The 18,881-nt window shown below is 42.1% G+C and overlaps 1 protein-coding gene across 1 annotated transcript in view; it reads left to right on the forward strand.

Moving 5' to 3' along the window:
* The window catches only part of cntfr (ciliary neurotrophic factor receptor), a 766,412-nt gene that overhangs the window by 614,360 nt on the left and 133,171 nt on the right, over positions 1-18,881 (forward strand). Inside the window, exon 6 of the mRNA XM_028805014.2 lies at positions 14,805-14,922. Coding sequence (XP_028660847.1) covers positions 14,805-14,922 — 118 coding nt within the window. The remainder of the gene's footprint in view (positions 1-14,804; positions 14,923-18,881) is intronic.

Here is an 18,881-nt window from a genome sequence, read left to right on the forward strand (position 1 = left end):
TGATCAGATGCCCGAGCCACCTCATCTGACTCCTCTCGATGCGGAGGAACATCCATCTATAGATATAGATATCCAATTTAGAATCACTGATTAACATAACCAGCACATTGCTGGAGATGTTGAAGGTGAACCCACACAAACACAGGGAGAACATACAAACCCCACACAGATGACAACCGGGCACTGGACAGTAACCCAAGACACTCGATCTGTAAGGTAGCAGCATCTACCATCACACCTCCTGTGCCAATCAAAGAACGTTATGTTATGTAATCATTGAAATAGCATACTATGTTGAACAGCCTAAGCCATAACCGTAAAATATGACTTTGCTTGGATTTTCCATGCATTCCCCAGTGCAACATGGCCAGCCGTTATTGCTCCAAAATCACAATTTTACTCAAAACTCATTTAACTGGCTGTAATTTGTCGTCACCAGAAACAGTGCAAATGTTCGCTTTCTCATCTTGGATGTGTCAGCTCAGAATAAGATATAATTGCAGTTGACAGTGTCGGCTGGAGATAATTTGAAATAAGCTTTAACCTTTACCAGAGCCCAAGAAATCTTTACGTGGTGGCAGGCAGCTTGTCTTTTTTTTTTGTTAGACTTCACACCCTTACACAAATTACTAATGAGGACATCACGGGCCTATTGATCCGTCCTCTAAAACCTTACAAAAAACTCATTGTAATGTTGATTAAGGTGCAACTTCACTTTTATGCTGTGATGCTAAGGGATGTGGCTTTCTTATTTAATTTAGAAATCTTTCTCTCTTTCGCTGTTGTTGATATTCTTCTTTAATTTGACATTAGACCTTTTTGAAGAAAAATAAAAGTTGGGCAGAGAAAGACACAAAAAGTTGATGGGTAAGTGTTGTGTGGAACATCTTAACTGAAGATATGGGGGTTTACCATATAGGAAATAAAACACAGTCCGCAATCATCCATCCGGTCATCTTGTCCGTGCTTGGACAATAATGGACTATAAATAATCATGTGCTGTGTGTTTCTTATGTCTTATGCAGGTGTTGATTGGACACATAATACCACACTGATAAAAGCATATTCTAGAAAACATGGGAAAGTGTAGGGTTAATTTGAACCTTGTCTAGCAATTAATGTACTATGAGATCTGCGGAGAAGGATCCAAACATCTCCAACAATACCCAACTGCTGAGCTTCAACACCACACATCACCGCAGGACTAGGCCGGCAGTTCTACACCAGCAGTTTCATGGAATAAGTAATGTCACAGCATGTCTAGTCTGCACGGTAGCCACACTAACCCGTAACTTAAAGTTACGCCTAATCTTAACCATTTATACCGTGTCTGTCAGTCAGACATTTTCTAACATGCTTAGTCTTGAACAGGGTCGTAGGGGGTACTGGGGCCTATCCCATTTGGCAGAGGGCGCAAAGCAGGAACAAATCCTGGACAGGACAACAGTCCATTGCAGAGCGAATACACAAATAGACACACACACACTAGGGCCAATTTACCATCACCAGTCCATCTAACCTGAATCTTCTAGGAGTGGAAACCCATGCAGACCTGAGGAAAACATGCAAACTCCATGCAGGGACGACCCAGACGATGCAAACCCTGGTCTCCTTACTGTGAGGCAGCAGTGCTACCACTGCACCTTATACTACATCAGTGTTAGTACCAGTTAGTACCAGTGTGTTCCCCCTCCATGTATTTAATGAAACTTACTGGGGTGGGTATCTCCCCGCTGATAAATTTAGTGTGGTTGTATGAATGGTCGGGTGTCCCACGCTATCAACAGAACGTCAGAGCATTAGGTGAATTAAGCACGATCGTCAATTCTTTCTGTCCTTAGTGAATCGAGATGGCGTTGGGGAGGTCATCCTGGATTGGTCGTGATCCAATTGCAATGCCGCTGCGAATTAAGTAAATTAAGTATGAACATCACAGCTGGGTTTTTCATCCGGGGCCAGCTGCAGTCAATCTGTTCCACGGCCTACAGGTTGGGAAATGCTGTACATGCTAACCATACTAAACCCGAACCTTATTTTCTATCAGGAGACTCAGGAGACCGCTGGTGTAGAACTGCCAGCCTTGACCTGTGGTGACATACGGTGCTACGGCTCTGCAGTTGGATATTACTGGAGCTGCTTAGCTTGCCACATGACTAGCTAGAGAAGAGGGAGATATTAAGTTCAGCATAGGCTGAAGATGTAAAAGCACAAGGTATGTCCTGTGAGACAGTTGTCATGGGTCAGCATGGAGTAATAGAAGAGTGGTAGGAAATGGATTGGACTGGTCTAGTGGCTAGCGATTCTTAGATTGCCCCATTGGGCAAAAAAGGCATAAATACCAGGGCATATCGATTGTCTGAGTTCCGCTCCAGTCATTGTAGTCAGGGGCCTTTGTCAGAAAGACTGACCAGCTCACTATGTACAGTCGTGGCTAAAAGTTTGGAGAATGACCCACGTGTTGGTTTTCACAAATTTTGCTGCTTCAGTGTTTTTAGATCATTTTGTCAGATGTTTCTGTGGTATACTGAAGTAGAATTACAAGCATTTCATAAGTTTCAAAGGCTTTTATTGACAATGACATGAACTTTACGCGCAGAGTCAATTTTTGCAGTGTTGACCCTTCATTCTTTTTCAAGACCCCTCTCTGCAAGTCACCCTGGCAGGCTGGCAATCAACTTCTGGGCCAAATCCTCATATAAGTCGGGTCTTGAAACCCAACAAATCGGTCATAAAAACTGACCCCAACTTATATGCCCATTCAAAAATACGACACTTACATTTTTTTTTAATCTTCTTTCCTCCTCCAATCTCTCATCAGTTTCTCAGACACATCGAATTTTGTTGCAGCTGTGCAGTTACCAATTTCTTTCGCTACTCCAACAACGTTTAATTTAAAACCAGCTTCCTATTTTCTTCTGATCGAACACTCCATCGTAGATAAGGGATGATAAAGGTGTATGAGGGTGTGAGATACAAAATACACAAATCAGTGCAAATGTCACTTCGGAGTAGTTTGGGTATTACCATGTGGTCACAATACATAGAAAAAAAAGGCCGTGTGCTCCGTGGTTACTCTCTCAGGTGGGTGTTAGCATATCATAATCTCTTCGACCAATAGCGTGAGCTTTCTGCATTCGACTTATACAACCGACATTATAAAATACCAGAAATTATACGATAAAATCAAGTTCCGACTTATCCACGGGAGAACTTATCTGTGAGTATATACGGTACTTGGCTTGGGGAACAAAACATCAAATTTTGGGGTCCATGGCCAGGAAGCTCCCCAAACCTTAATCCCATTGTGATCATTCCTCAAGAGGTGGTTCTGACCAACGCCAAGCATTGATTCTGTAAGAATGGGCTGCCATCAGTCAGGATTTGGCCCAGAAGTTGATTGCCAGCCTGCCAGGGCAAATGGCAGAGGTCTTGAAAAAGAAAGAAGACCCAACACTGCAGATATTGACTCTTTGCATAAACTTCCTGTAATCCTCTTTAATAAAATCCCTTTGTGCGTCCAGGTGTCCGTGTGTGGGTGTCTTCTGGTGAAGTGCGCATGCGCGGGGCTTCTGATGAAGTGCGCATGCACGGGGCACGGTGCGATGCGCGATATTACTGTCAGAGAAAGTTGCAGGCGTTTTACAGAAATACAAACCAGTATTACTGCGAGAGGAAATTAAAGGTACACAATACAGTGACGCATATTACAGCCACATACAAGCCAGTATTACTGTCAGAGGAGATTAAAGGCATATTACCGACGCGCACGCCTGTATTACCGCCGGCAAAAATTAAAGGTATATTACAGACGTACAAGCCAGCGGATGTACAAGACAGTATTACTGTCACAGAAAATTAAAGACACACAATACACGGCGGCAGGCCACGAAGAACGGTCAGCTCAGCAAGTAAACAACAACAAAAGAAAGGCTGAAAGAAAGAAAAATACGACCAACAAAAAGAATGAGGTCAAAGTCCCTTGCCATTTAATATAGACTGTTCCTACTAATGTTTATGCACTACTGTTCTAGTGCCTGTTATTGTAATGGGCTAAATGACTAGTTGTCAATAAAAACCTTTGAAACTTCTGAAATGCTTGTAATTCTACTTCGGTGTATTATAGAAACATCTGACAAAAAACACGGAAGCAGCAAAATTTGTATCATTCTCAAAACGTTTGGCCACGACTGTACTGTATCACTCATTATTCCATCTTCTAATCTGAGTAAGCTGGTGCTTGTCCTGGCAGTATTAGCCATATGGTTGGATCCAATTTTAGATGGGTCACCAGTTAACTTCCTGCCCCACCCTCTGAAATGGGTCCAATCAAAAACTGAGTTAATTATCCTACTAACCTAATATGCACCTTTTGGCGATATTAATGGAAAACCAGTGTACGCAGCGAAAGGCCAGCACAGACGTGGGGGATCACGCAGCCTCCATGCAGATAGAGGGCGGGCATACGATTTGAACCCAGGATTCTGAACATGGCAGACATCAGTGATAACTGCCATGTGGCCCTCTATACAATTATTGGCTCTTGATGTTAAAATTGCTTTTGCGTTCAAAAGAATTACTTCTGATCGCCTTGAAATTACTTCAGCGCCTCCTAACTCACTGGTACAAGTAAATCCACCCACACATGATACATCGTTCGACTCGTCTTGATGTCTAATTACGTGAGACATCAGGCTTTTTGGGGTTCCCCTCTATAATTTGCCCTCCAGTCCCAAACATCATCCTTTTTTTTTTTTGGAACATATTTTTTGCCGGAAATCACACCCTTATGAGAAAGAGTAAACCAATAGGGATCTTCAGGGAAAATGAGCAGAAGGACTTGAAGTTGTGCAGGCCACATCGACCGACCCCAGGGGTTCACCCTCTAATGGGATACGAGGGCCATCTTAACATCATTATAGGCCCCCCAGTAAAGCAATGCACTGGGACCCCTACCTACACAACCATTCAGCAAGTCACAACTTACACAGATTAGCATGGGGCCCCCGGGTAACTGCCCAGTGTGTCCATGCATTAAGACAGCCCTGGTCTAAACTACTCCTTTTCTCAAAACTTTAGCAAAAAACGGGATCGGTACTATAGGCATGTGGAGTGTCGTGTTATGCTATTTCACTTTTGCTAAACACAAACAGGATCATATTTTTGATATCTGACTCTTTACCCTGCGGTGGGCTGGCGCCCTGCCTGGGATTGGTTCCTGCCTTGCGCCCTGTGCTGGCTGGGATTGGCTCCAGCAGACCCCCGTGACCCAGTGTTAGGATATAGCGGGTTGGAAAATGACTGACTGACTGACTGATTCTTTACCAGTGGTCCAAGACCTCTATGAGCCACTTCCAGTTGGTTAAAAATGACAAATTTAAAAGAAAAGCCTATGGGGAGTCATTTTCAAGGTCAGTGATTATAAATATGATGATATTTTTTTCTTTATTTCTATTTACAATCACGAATATTTAGACTTTAAACATTTTAATTGGCACACATATTTTATTATTTCAAATATTGGATGCAACTATTCTTGTTTATTATGTACTACCTCTTGAAATAAATCATTACATTTCTTATGAACACCCCCAATTAGGACGGCTTACACTAATTTTGCCTCTTTTTATCATTTTATTCAATCTCGTACATTAAAATTTGAAGACTTCCCTTTTGGGCGGCATGGTGGCGCAGTGGGTAGCGCTGCTGCCTCACAGTTGGGAGACCTGGGGACCTGGGTTCGCTTCCCGAGTCCTCCCTGTGTGGAGTTTTCATGTTCTCCCGTGTCTGCGTGGGTTTCCTCCCACAGTCCAAAGACATGCAGGTTAGGTGGATTGGCGATTCTAAATTGGCCCTAGTGTGTGCTTGGTGTGTGGGTGTGTGTCCTGCGGTGGGTTCTGCCTTGTACCCTGTGTTGGCTGGGATTGGCTCCAGCAGACCCCCGTGACCCTGTGTTCGGATTCAGAGGATTGAAAAATGGATGGATGGATGGACGGACTTCCCTTTTGGATTCCTTGCTCCTAATTTGAGAAGAATTACAGATATCTTCAGATGTTGCCAAATACGTATTCATGTATTGTCAAGCGTAACTAAGAGAGGAGCAAAATGCGGTGATTGTCAAATTTATGGAGTACTTGCTGTGCATTTAGTTTTATTGAAATATTTCTAAGCCAAAAAAAATGCATCTTTTTTTATGCTTGGTAGCACCAGAAGGCCACATTGATTTGTGATGCTTCTAGGCATGCCTTCATTTCACTGGCCATAAATAACTTCAGTATCCAGCAAAAAAAAAAAAAAAAAAAAAAGGATTTCTCTGGCCGCACAGAAAGAGAGAAATTGCAACTCGGAGTGGATTGCTCATGAATTTTAATATTGTGCAGTTCTCAATCACGGGATAAAATAAGCAAAAATAAATGGCCAAGGCTTGGCTACCATAGGGTTAATCACAGCTTGGCTGGCTCGGTGTGTGTGTATGTGTGTGTGTGTGTGTGTGTGTGTGTTATTTTGCACGCTTCTCTTCACTTTGGCTTGCAGGCGTTATGTTAAACTTGAAATTGTTTCAATTTCCTTATTGTAATTGGGTAGCAGCTCCTGTTATCATGAGCAGAACTTAATTTGATGGCCGATTGCAGCTAAGTCAGCAACACACAGATTACTTGACTTTCTTATCTCAGTGGTAAATGATAGCTCTTCCTGAGCATCCGAGTGTATTGATGGTCTAATAATTTTAAGGACCCCCCCCTCCTATTGGATTGTAATGAGCATAAAGAACTGTGAAGCCATTGTATTGTTGAATGAAGGGCTCACTCTCAGGTTCTATTAATACGTGAGTTGTGGTGAGTGGTGAGTGGTGATCATCTCTGCCATCGTCAAGAAGTCTCATCAACATTTTTACTTACTCAGAGACATGTGAGCAAAGCCAACAGATCTTCATTTGTGCTCAGCAACTTCCACAGGTGCAAGTAGAGTCCAATCCTCACTACATCCTGGTAAGACTTCTACTCAGCCCAGGGCTGCAGAACACTAAAAAGGGTGGTGAAGTCACTTCAGCGTATTACTGACACACACCACAGTTCTGCTCTGGACATTTATCATATGCGACTTCTGCACCTGTCCACAGCTCGTGAGGCCCACTTATCCTGAGAAAACTGCTCCAGGTGTGTCACTTTGAAGGGGTCTTCTCCAGACTACATGCTTCAGTGCTTTCCATAAATGTTTGATGGGATTCTATTCGAGGCTTGTAGAAGGTCACTTCAGAACAGTCCAGTGTTTTGTTCTGAGCCATTCCTGGGTGCTTTTAGCTGTGTGTTTCGGCTCCTTAGCCTGTTGGAGGATCCATGACCTGCGACTGAGACTGTGACATTGGGTCATACGTTTCACTCCAGAATGTCTTGATAGATTTGAGATTTCATTCTTCCCTGCACACACTCAGGACACCCCATGCTGCCAGAAACAGCAAAGCCACCCCAAAACATAGGTGGGCCTCCTTCATGATTCATAGCAGATGTGGTAGTCTTTTCTTTGAAAGCTTAATTTTTTGGTCTGTGGATGTAGGGCTGATGTGACTTGCCAAAAACCTGTAGTTATGTCTCCTTTATCCAAAAGACATTCTCTCAGAAGCATTGTGACTTGTCAATATGCATTCTTCCTAGGTTGTCTTCCATTGAGCCCATTGTCGCTCAAAAAGCAATCAGACACTGATGGACCCTGACCTTGGAGTTCAGCTTGCATCTCTTTGGAAGCTGTCTTTGGCTTTTTGTCTGCCATTCTCTTTATCATTCTTGCTATTTTGGGGTTGATTTTCCATGTCCAGGGAGGTTGGCTACAGTCCCATGGACCTTCGACTTCTTCTTTATATTTGTAACTCTTGTCTCAGGAACATCAACATCAAGGGGATGGTCTTCTAGCCTTCACCTTTAACATGCTTGTCTAGAATTCTCTTTCTCATAGACAGTTGTCCTCTGCTTTCTCTGGTCCATGTTCAGTGTGGGACATACGATGATAGCAAACAGTAGAGTGACGACTTTTCTTCATTGAAATCGTCTGAATGACTGACTGCACGATTGGAGACACATGTGACACGAATTCAAGAAAACTTCTAGTTGGAAAAATCACTCAAATCTAATTATTTAGGATCTTTTCTGGGAGTTCCAGCAAAGGTGTCCAGGCCATTTTAGAATATCGTTGTAGAAGAAGCAACACTTGATCTCTTGTCACACTTGCTTTACTTTACTCGATGACATACCAAAGCCATGCAGGTCCACAGGGGACAATTGCTTTTCATTGAATCACTTTTCAGAAGGCAGATAGCACTTTTTAAATGAGCTGTAAAGGCACAAACACATTTGTCCATGTCTGTACATTTCTTAAATATTAATTTGGCTTACTGTACTGTAGTGCTAACCACTGTGCTTCCCACTGAAAAGAAAACATCTTCAGTTTTGCAATCCATTTTCATAATTTCATTGTCAGAGATGCCAGAGTCCATCCTATAAGAGCTGAACAGAAGGAATGTGCCAGCCCTGACTGGGGTGCTAGTCCACACTCTACCATACATCTCAAATTCACGGCTTTAGGGAGTGGGAGGAAATCCTACGTAGAATTTCACAAGAAAGCAGATTGAACCCTGGTTACTGCGCCTGTCAGTTAAGAGCACTATGCACTGTTTCAACCTTGGCAGTAAAATAAAGAATTAGAAATGTTCACTCAAGTAGAAAGAGCAAAAAAAAAAAACACAGCCTGTTCAAGCAGTATTGACTCACCTGGTAAAGAAATTGCCCTGATTAAGAATAACCGTCCTCAGACGTCTCCGTCTCCCACTACAAACCACATAAAGGGGCTTTAAAGAAGCCGGTGGTAATTAGAATGCAGTCTGTCATGTGACATCACTAAAATTAAAATTATAAAGCTGCACTCTGCTTTCAACTGGAAAAAACATGAATCCATTTGTATTAATGAAGATACAAATCATTTCTTCTTATTATTATTATTGTTGTTGTTATATGTTTATCAGTCTCATTTATCCAAGGCAACTTACAAAGCAAGTTAAATGCATACAAGAAAGAAGGTACAAGCATCTAAAGCAGGGGTGTCCAACTCTGGTCCTGGTGGGCCGCAGTGACTATAGGTTTTCATTCTAACCCTTTTCCTAATCAGTGACCAGTTTTCGCTGCTAATTAACTCCTTTTCCTTTCATTTTAATTGTCCTGTTTTAAGGATTCAGTCATCTGAATTGATTTATAATTCTTTAATAATAATTCTTTACATTTATATAGCGCTTTTCTCACTATTCAAAGCGCTCAGCAATTGCAGGTTAAGGGCCTTGCTTAAAGGCCCAACAGAGCAGAGTCGCTTTTGGCATTTACGGGATTCGAACCAGCAACCTTCCGATTACCAGTGCAGATCCCTAGCCTCAGAGCCATTATTTCTTCATTAAATGGCTGCCAAACAGAAATGAGATGTGAAGCGAGCCGACAGATGACCAGCTAAACTAGAACATCAATCCCCAACCAAATTCACTCCAAGCAGTTTCTTAATGACCCTAACCCTAACCCTAAGATGGAGTATGCTTGGATAAGGGCCCTACAACAAAGCAAACCAGATTTAGTCTAAATAAAAACAAGGAAAGGTTAAGGTGTCAACCCAGAACAAATTAGTGTTGATGGCCAGTGCATTCTGAGCACCCATAAGGCTGAAAACACCCAGCTCAACATTGCAGCAGTGTGATCGGAGCTTATGGGAACTCTGTCTTTCCCTACCCTAACCCTAATCCAATTAAAGTCTTTATTGAATATCATGACTTGTTGCTGCTCTCATTCTGTCACAGCAGACTGTTGATTTTCAGTTTGTTCTAAGACCACCATCAAGATGTTTTGGTGACCTGAGCAGACCAAGATGACCAAGACCTTCACCTTTCTTTATTTGCAGGTTAGCTGGTCATGTGACAGTTTGTTTTGTGTCTCATTATTGTTTGGCTACTCATTAAGGAAAAAGGAACAATTAAGGGGTCTGAGTCACGTCAATGAAAATTAAAGGAAAAACAAGTGAATCCGCAGCAAAAACGACTCACTAACTAAGAAAATGGTTAGAATGAAAACCTGCAGCCACTGTGGCCCACCAGGACCAGAGCTGGACAGCCTTGATCTGAAGCAACAGAGAACAAGATTAAAAACGAGCACATAATTAGACCTGAAGATAGAGAGAAGTATGAGCACACGTTGATACTACGTATTGTCTCATCCACCACATGACAAACCAACTCAGGATCCCAGATTAGGGCCCGAGTGCAGCCATGCAATGGGTTATACCTCAGCACCACACTAGTTCAGATGGAGTGGAATAGTCTGAGGTTTTTTATGGTGGCTGGAGTGCCAATTATGCCACAAACCCCCAGGTTTTTCTCTGTAGGTTGGAGGGCCTACATGCAGGGCTGGGTGCAGATTAACGTCATACCCAGGACGGAGCAATTGTAGGTTAAGGACCTTGCTCAAGGGCCCAACAGAGTAGAGTCACATTTGGCATTTATGGGAATCGAACCAGCAACCTTCCGATTACCAGTGCAAATCCCTAGTCTCAGAGCCACTACTCTACCCCTGAAGACAGACTTCTACAAAAATCAGCATCTTAAACTCTTTGTTAATGCAATGGCAGCTACCCTGTAGAAGAGAAACTGGGCAGTTCCAAAATATTTAATAAAAAGACGTGTTTTCAAAGAACCCCTTAACAGAAGTAAATCATTGGTCAACAAGCATTTTGCTACCGGGATTCTTTCATCTGTACTTTAACAAATTTCACTTGCTGACTCCAAATCTGAAAACCGTTTTTGTCCAGCAGCACGTCCCGTTTTTTTAGTTATGATGTTCCAGGTCTTGGACAACTAGGGTGACTGGACAGTAAAGGCGATGTGCTTCAGCATTTAAGAAATAAGTCTGGTCTCGAGAAAAGTGAAGCCAAAATTAAGGAAGGTGTTTTTGTTGGCCCTGAAATCCGTGAACTGATGCTTGACGATGAGTTCAAAAGGAAACTGAAGCCCACTGAATCAGCACCCTCATTCGTACGGGTTGTCCAGAATGTTCTTGACAGTCACAGAGCAGAGAATTATACTGAGCTTGTGGAGAATATGCTGAAAGTAGATCAGCTTACAGGGGCCAGAATGTCACTGAAGATGTCATTTTTTACATTCTCATCTCGACTTTTTTCCACCAAATCTGGGCGATGTCAGCGATGAGCATGGGGAAAGATTTCATCAAGATATAAAAGTGATGGAAAACTGATATCGGGAAAAATTCACTACGAGCATGATGGGTGACTACTGTTGGTTCCTGCAAAGAGAGATAGATATGCAGTACAAGCGCAAAAGTGAGTGCCTCCAACATATTTGGGCACGCTGACCTCACTTTTATATTGAGGTAAATTGACATAAATATGCTTTAACGTGTCTCTGGTATCGTCTTCTGGTTTGTTTTCAGAATAAACATCATCAAAACAATTTTGGTGAGACAGAGTCCAAAATCCAGATATCGTGTTGATATATTAATATTCAAAAGTGTCAAAACGTCAATGATGTGTATTTCAAAAACCTGACGTGTTAGCTTAATTCCAATTTCATATATGAAATCAGTGTAGAAAACTTAATAAAGAGCTGCTCTGAAGTTCCCAGAAGCAAACAAAAAATGTTTTTTTGTAGACCAGTGTTAGGTGTCATTCAAATAAATCATTCCGCAGCTTTGGAGCAAAATAGGAGAAGCTTTGTCCAGTCTTGGCACATTTGGCAAGAGGAGGGACGGTCAGTAGACAGGCACAGTCTTCTTGAGGAGATCTAAGAAGAGACCAAGGATTGGAGATCTTGAGGAGCAGAACTGTTCAGAGAACTGTAGAACAAGAAAATTGTGCATTTCGCGTGTTCATTTTTTCATCTATCCATCCATCTACTAACGACAACTTAATACCACTCTCAAGAATTATATTTTTTATATCATAGGTGCAAGTATGGCTATAACAGAAATTACAATAATGTTAAGCATACTAACAAAGTACATGTATACAAGAGTTATCTACAAGTAAGGTAACAAAGTGTAGGTAGGTATTTATTAATGTGATTAGAATCGCTCATACTTATCAGTTCACGTTTCACAGAACAGGATGTCATTGGCACAGCAAATTGCACATGGCACCCTTGTCAGCTCAGTACCATTCAGCAAACAGAGAACAAGACCCCCTTAGCTGTGGGGTGACTCCTTATACAGCCCGATGGCTCACGTTAGAAACAAACTCAGGAACAACACAGTTGTCTCAGTCTGTTCTCTTCTGTTTAGCCAAGACCTCATAAAGGGGGTGGGAGTCATTGTCCAAGGTAGTCAGTAGTTTCCCGGGTGACGTCTGTTTTACCATTGAGTCCAGCCTGACTCCTAAAATTTTTAATTAGTTTGTAGACCTACTCAGAAATTTGAGTTCTTAGGAAGAGGGCCATTTACTTCACTGGCCCAGAGGACGGTATACTGTATATATAATATATATATATATATATATATATATATATATATATATATATATATATATATATATATATATATATATATATATATATATATATAATATAGCCATGGCAGTGAACCCCCCACAGGAGTGTCCAATCTGGACCTGGGGAATAATGAAAAGTCTCTCCAACAACTCCATGCATAAGATCAATACCTCCGTATCCTGTGACTGACCTCTGCTGCTCCTTAAATAGTAAGATCAGCCGGTCTGAGACAGTGGCTCATAGTCAGTCGAGTGCTCTTTCTCAAGGCTTCATGTGACACAGGCAGTCAGAAGCACATGAGCTAACCTGGCATAACAATCCAGTCAAGGGAGGACATGTGATTAAACAGCTCAATTATAGAGTTTCAATGTATGGACACTACAGTCACTGATCATGTCTTATAAATATTGAGGAATAACCTTACATAGGGTTAGGGGTAGGGTAGAGGTTAGGGTTAGTACACATAGAAGGCAGGGTTCTTAAATACGATTGTAAAAGATAAGGCAAGATCCAGCGATCACCATATTATTAACAAATCTTCACATCTTTCCAGATGCGAGTCCATGTAACACACTCTACCCTTCCTGTAATGATGGTCATTATATCTCATTTACCTTGGAAGGGGAGGCATTTGGAGAGGAGGTGGGTGTGTCTCCAAACTGGTCTGCAGATAGTAGAGGAGAATATTTGAGGGTCAGCGCTCTCTCACATCTGGGGGTGGGGGGGGGGGGCATTACAGTCAGCACAAGAGCCCTTAGACTGCCCCCTACTCACATGTGTGTGACACAATGGATGGAATGGAATGCCCATATAATGGACAAGGGGGGACTGCCTATTGCTGCTGTAAAATCCACCAGACACACCTGTACTACTGTATATTAGTCCACAAATATCATAACAAACAACAACAACCACTCAAACACACAAAAGAACCTCTGGAGTGGACGCTGGAGAGCCTCAGCTCCTTGGGAAGCACGATTCAAACTGAATGCAAACTTCCAATCCAATTACATGGCCAAATGGTGTGGAAGGAAGAGGTATAGTCATGGTCACTCTCCTGGAAGTAACGGATTTCTTCTGGCAGGAGTTTCTTCTTTCTAAAGCTGTAAACAGTGGAGTTAGTTCCTGAGTCATGACCTAAAGCTTCTCCTGATATTTCCCCAGTCGAGAACCTGTAAGACATATCTATCTATCTATCTATCTATCTATCTATCTATCTATCTATCTATCTATCTATCTATCTATCTATCTATCTATCTATCTATCTATCTATCTATCTATCTATCTATCTAGTGCCTTTCACACCTATCTATCTATGTATCTATCTATCGATCATATGGTATCTTTCATATCTATCTATCAATCTATCGATCTATCTATCTAGCTAATGTTACATAGCGTCTGTCATACCTTTCTATGTCATTCCATCCATCATTTTTCAAACCCACTTAAATAAGTTCCAGATCACAGAGGCCACATTCTGTTCTAGTAGCACTGGGCACAATTCTAGTCATGTATGTAACGTAACATAACATTCTCCAACCCCCATAATCCAGTTCAGATTGAATTTATGCTGGCAGAATCGTGTGCGAGGTTGGGACCATCCCTAGACAGGGTGTCAGTAATTAAAGGGGGCACATATGTACCCACCAGTTCCTGGATGTTGCATGGTTGGGTTAGGGTTAGGAAGACCCACCCAGGTTCTGGAAGAACATTTCCATTTCAATGACAACTAGGGCTAATATTTGAACCTAGAATTCTGGGCCGGTGAGGGCACTCCATCAACCACTCTGCCAACCTCATACATTTAAATATAAAGAAATCATCCAACCAGCATAAATTAGATGCCTTTTCCTTTTTTGTGGCCATTTGAGAAAATGTGACAGGCCTTGCAATTCAGCAATAGAATTTCACGCCATACATAATGCCATCCTGCTCCATGGCAACGGGTCTGAGTCAACAGTTTCAGTTTTACTAGAGCAAGGCATGCTTCAGTGAAAAATGTAAAAGGAGGCTAATCTGTTAGGTGGGTTTGGGTGGGTTATTGGATTGGGAAAAAAAAAAATCAGCGTCCCTGCATCTTTGTACCTTTGCTGTATAGACGAAATGAAAGAATTGTCACGATCAGTGAAACAAATGTTCTCCTTTGAAGGGAGAAAGAAGGCAATTTCTTGGCTCTAAGACAACTTCCCAAGGATACAGAGCACTGATCAAATATTCTTCTTTCTTTCTTTCTTTCTTTCTTTCTTTCTTTCTTTCTTTCTTTCTTTCTTTCTGCTTCACCTAGATCCTCCAAAGGAGCCCATCGTGACATGCCGATCAAATACGTATCCAAAGGGATTCTACTGCAGCTGGCATCTGCCACATCCAACCTACATCCCCACTGAGTTTGAAGTCTCTGTTAGGTAAGCAGCATTTTTCTTTGAGTTTTGTTTTAAATGTTTTAAATGTATTTGTAGTTTTTTTTTTATTTATTATTTGAAGGTTTAAATGAGGCTGCCAATTGGGCATCTTAACCAAACTCACTACTCCCTCTTCAGGCTCTTCCTACAATAAGGAAAATCACAAACAAATCTGTCACCTTGTTACATAAAAATGTAGTATAAAAAAATATTACAAATTCAGAGATCATCACATCGCTCTTTACATGAGAGAGGGAGGAACAATATTTAATTGACAGGACCAATGAGGGAAATTATAGATTCTGTTCTGATAGACAAGTTTACTATTCTTTGTCATATTCAAGCTCTCCAGACAGTGAATGTTGTTATAAACGTAATAAGTTACATATTACATTACATTCAAAGTGAATTGCTTAAGCAAAATATTTGATTAGAGTTTGTTATTGACTTGAGAAGCTTTACAGGGTCTATAAAAAGTAGTCACCCCTTGGAAGTTTGAACATTTTATTAATACAGTAATCCCTCCTCCATCGAGGGGGTTGCGTTCCAGAACCCCCCGCGAAAGGTGAAAATCCGCGAAGTAGAAACCATATGTTCATATGGTTCTTTTTATATATTTTAAGCCCTTATAAACTCTCTCACACTATTATAAACATTTCACGCACAATTATACAGCATAAACCCTTTGTATTCTCTTAGATATTAGGTAAGATTTGTTGAAATTATGTATGTAAACACAGTTTATATACAGTAAAACCTAAATATTATTTTAAAGATATCGAGCGTCTCTGATATCACGTATGTTACAGCCATTACGACAGACAGGCCACCAGCAATAAATACGTACAATGCAAGAAAAAATGTATACAGTAAAATGTGTGTACAGTGACACTAAACTATGTACATGTAATAAGTACTGTACGTAGATAATTAATTATGGTTACTCACCAACAATGACACGACGACTTGTCCGATAACGATGAGTTTAATTTTACTGCACAACAAAGGAGAGCATTACAGCTCTTCTAAAGGAGCCTCTTCAGGCGACTGTTCTTCTTCCATCACTCTTCAATCCAAATCCCTAAAGCAGATTCCATCCAGACTACTGCCTTATCATGTCCACTTGCAACTCGTTTTGCGCCCTGGTTAAAGGACACTGCGGCCGTAGATCTTATATGCTTTTCCTCCTTTTTAAATAAAAAGAATCGTGGACTCATTGATGCCGTAATGGTGTCCTGCAGCGGTGTAGCTGTTCCCTTCCTTCAACATATCCAAACCTTTTACCTTTTCTGCAATCATTTGCATCTTCTGTTGGCGCTTGGACACGGCCCCTGAAGCAGTAGCAGTAGCACGTTAATGCTGAATGAGTGAGATGAGACTTCCTGGTTAATGCAGCACTCCGTCGCTGAGCCAATCAGCACACAGGAACTTAACTGTGTGCTCTGATTGGGTAGCTTCTCAGTCATCCGCCAATAGCGTCCCTTGTATGAAATCAACTGGGCAAACCAACTGAGGAAGCATGTACCAGAAGTAAAAAGACCCATTGTCCGCAGAAACCCACGAAGCAGCGAAAAATCCGCATTATATATTTAGATATGCTTACATATAAAATCCGCGATAGAGTGAAGCTGCGAAAGTCGAAGCGCGATATAGCGAGGGATTACTGTATACGTACATTAAAATGTTTGTTTCTTGGTGCAAAGAGAATTGTCTGAATCTTTACATTGGCAAAGCCAAGGAACTACTTATGGACTTTTACCACACCAAAGACCCTCTCTGTCTGGTCACTAATCGAAGAATGGATGTACAGGTGGTCCACTCCTAAAAGTACTTGGTGGGGGGGTCAAACTGTGATCCAATGTGGCCCCCAGGTATTTCAGTTTTGGGAAATGTTTGAGCTGTTCACCTCGCCACGTGAACTTCACCTTTCTTCTTGCTTTGCTGTTGTTCAGGTGGATGGCAGAGGACTGCGTCCTCCTCAGGTTTGGCTTAAGATGGTTGTCATCATAGTATGCAGGGATAGTTCATTCAGAGTTCTCTTCAACCTCTATGAAGCTCGAGCCTCAGGTGTCCACCACTGTGTCGTCCACATAGATGAACTGCCTGGTGTTATTTGGCATTTGCTGGTCATTTTTGTAAACAGCTGAAGCCAGGACACTTTCTTGGAGGAGGCTGTTCTTCTGGTTCCTCGCTCTGCTGTTCTTTCCCTGCAGGAGAACATAGAGCCTTCTGTTGTACAGGAAGATTCTGATCAGCAGTGTTAGCCAGTGGTCCCTTGTGAGCTCATACACCGTCTTTAGGGGTCTTCCTGTGATTCACCATTCTCATAAATAGCAGTGATTTCCCTTTGCCCAGATTTGACAGGGCAGGTCGGCTCCATACTCACTCTTCCATTTTTGGAGCCTCTTGACAATCGCCGGTGTCGGGTTCATGACTCGGGGGATGAGCTGAGCAGATGAGGACAAACACACCAAGCCAGGGGATGGTGAAACAGAGCTCAGTGCTTTTATTAAAACAAACAAACAAAGCTGTATTCAAAAAGTGCAGTGCTCAAAATGTTTCATAAATAAATAAATAATCCATAAAAAAAGAAGTGCAGCTGGAGGTAAAAGATGCAAATAAATAAATCCATGAAAACAAAGTTAAAACTCGGGAAGGAAACTATCCTTAAAAGCATGTGCCCTGGTGCCTTCTTTTAAAACTGACATCTCCTTGGCGTAAACCAGAAGGGGGTCCTTGCAACCAAGGAGGTGCCTAAATGGCAGTTCAGCCCACCTTCATCGCTGCTTCTAGGGGCTCTGGCTCCTGTAGCCGTCTCTGGCTCCCAACGAGGAACCCATCGGGTCTCCGAATCCCACTGCCAGGCTTGTGGTCCATATATATATATCCATCCATCCATTATCCAACCTGATATATCTTAACACAGGGTCACGGGGGTCTGCTGGAGCCAATCCCAGCCAGCAAAGGGTGCAAGGCAGGAAACAAACCCAGGGCCACCGCAGTATATATATATAGTGACAAAGCTGCTATTTTGGCGCCGGACCTGACGCAGACTGACACCAGAGGCACACTTAATAAAACAAACTTTTATTTTCTTCATCTGTGGGTTACATCTTCCCTGTACCCAGAGACACAACACAAAAGTACAAATAAACACAAATCAAATCTTCTTTCCTCCACTCCTCCTGGCAGCTTTGTCTCCTTCCTCTCAACTCCGGCTTCCACAGTAACGACTGATGGCTCCTTTTATAACACCCCCGGAAGTGCTCCAGGTGCTCGTTGACCTACTTCCGGCAGCACTTCCGGGTGTGGCCGAAAAGCTGCCCAAGAGGGCTAAGCAGCTGTTGCAGTACCCCCTGGTGGCACCCCCAGATCCCAACAGGGCTGTAGATAACTCCAATTCTCATGAAGCCCTGCAGGAGTGTGAGGCACGCAGCAACCTAGGGGGGCTGCCATCCAGCGACCTGGGGGAGATATTGTGCAGCCCATGTCTGTTCTCCCAGATCATATACAGAAGGGGTGTCGACCGCCACTATATATATATATATATATATATATATATATATATATATATATATATATATATATGGTTGAAATAGTTTACTGTCAAATAAATGCAAAGAGTACACGACACGTGTTTCGCCCTCATTCTGGGCTCATCAGGTGTACACACTCCACTGCACTCCCTTTCGGGAATCGAACCTCGGACGTCAGCGTCAGAGGCGATGCCCCTAACGTTGCGCCACGGCGTGTGGTTCTATTTCACCATTCTATGATCTGCTCTTCACAAACTGAGGGCACCGTGGCAGATGTTAGCAGATTGCTGGCCAACCACAAAGCGTTACCTGGTAGGTAACCACCCACACTATCAGATTGTGACACAGACTTCGAATGCCGTGAATATATATATATATATATATATATATATATATATATATCAACATAACATAAGTAAATATATG

The sequence above is a fragment of the Erpetoichthys calabaricus genome, chromosome 7 (genome assembly GCF_900747795.2).
Source record: "Erpetoichthys calabaricus chromosome 7, fErpCal1.3, whole genome shotgun sequence".
Lineage (NCBI taxonomy): Eukaryota > Metazoa > Chordata > Cladistia > Polypteriformes > Polypteridae > Erpetoichthys > Erpetoichthys calabaricus.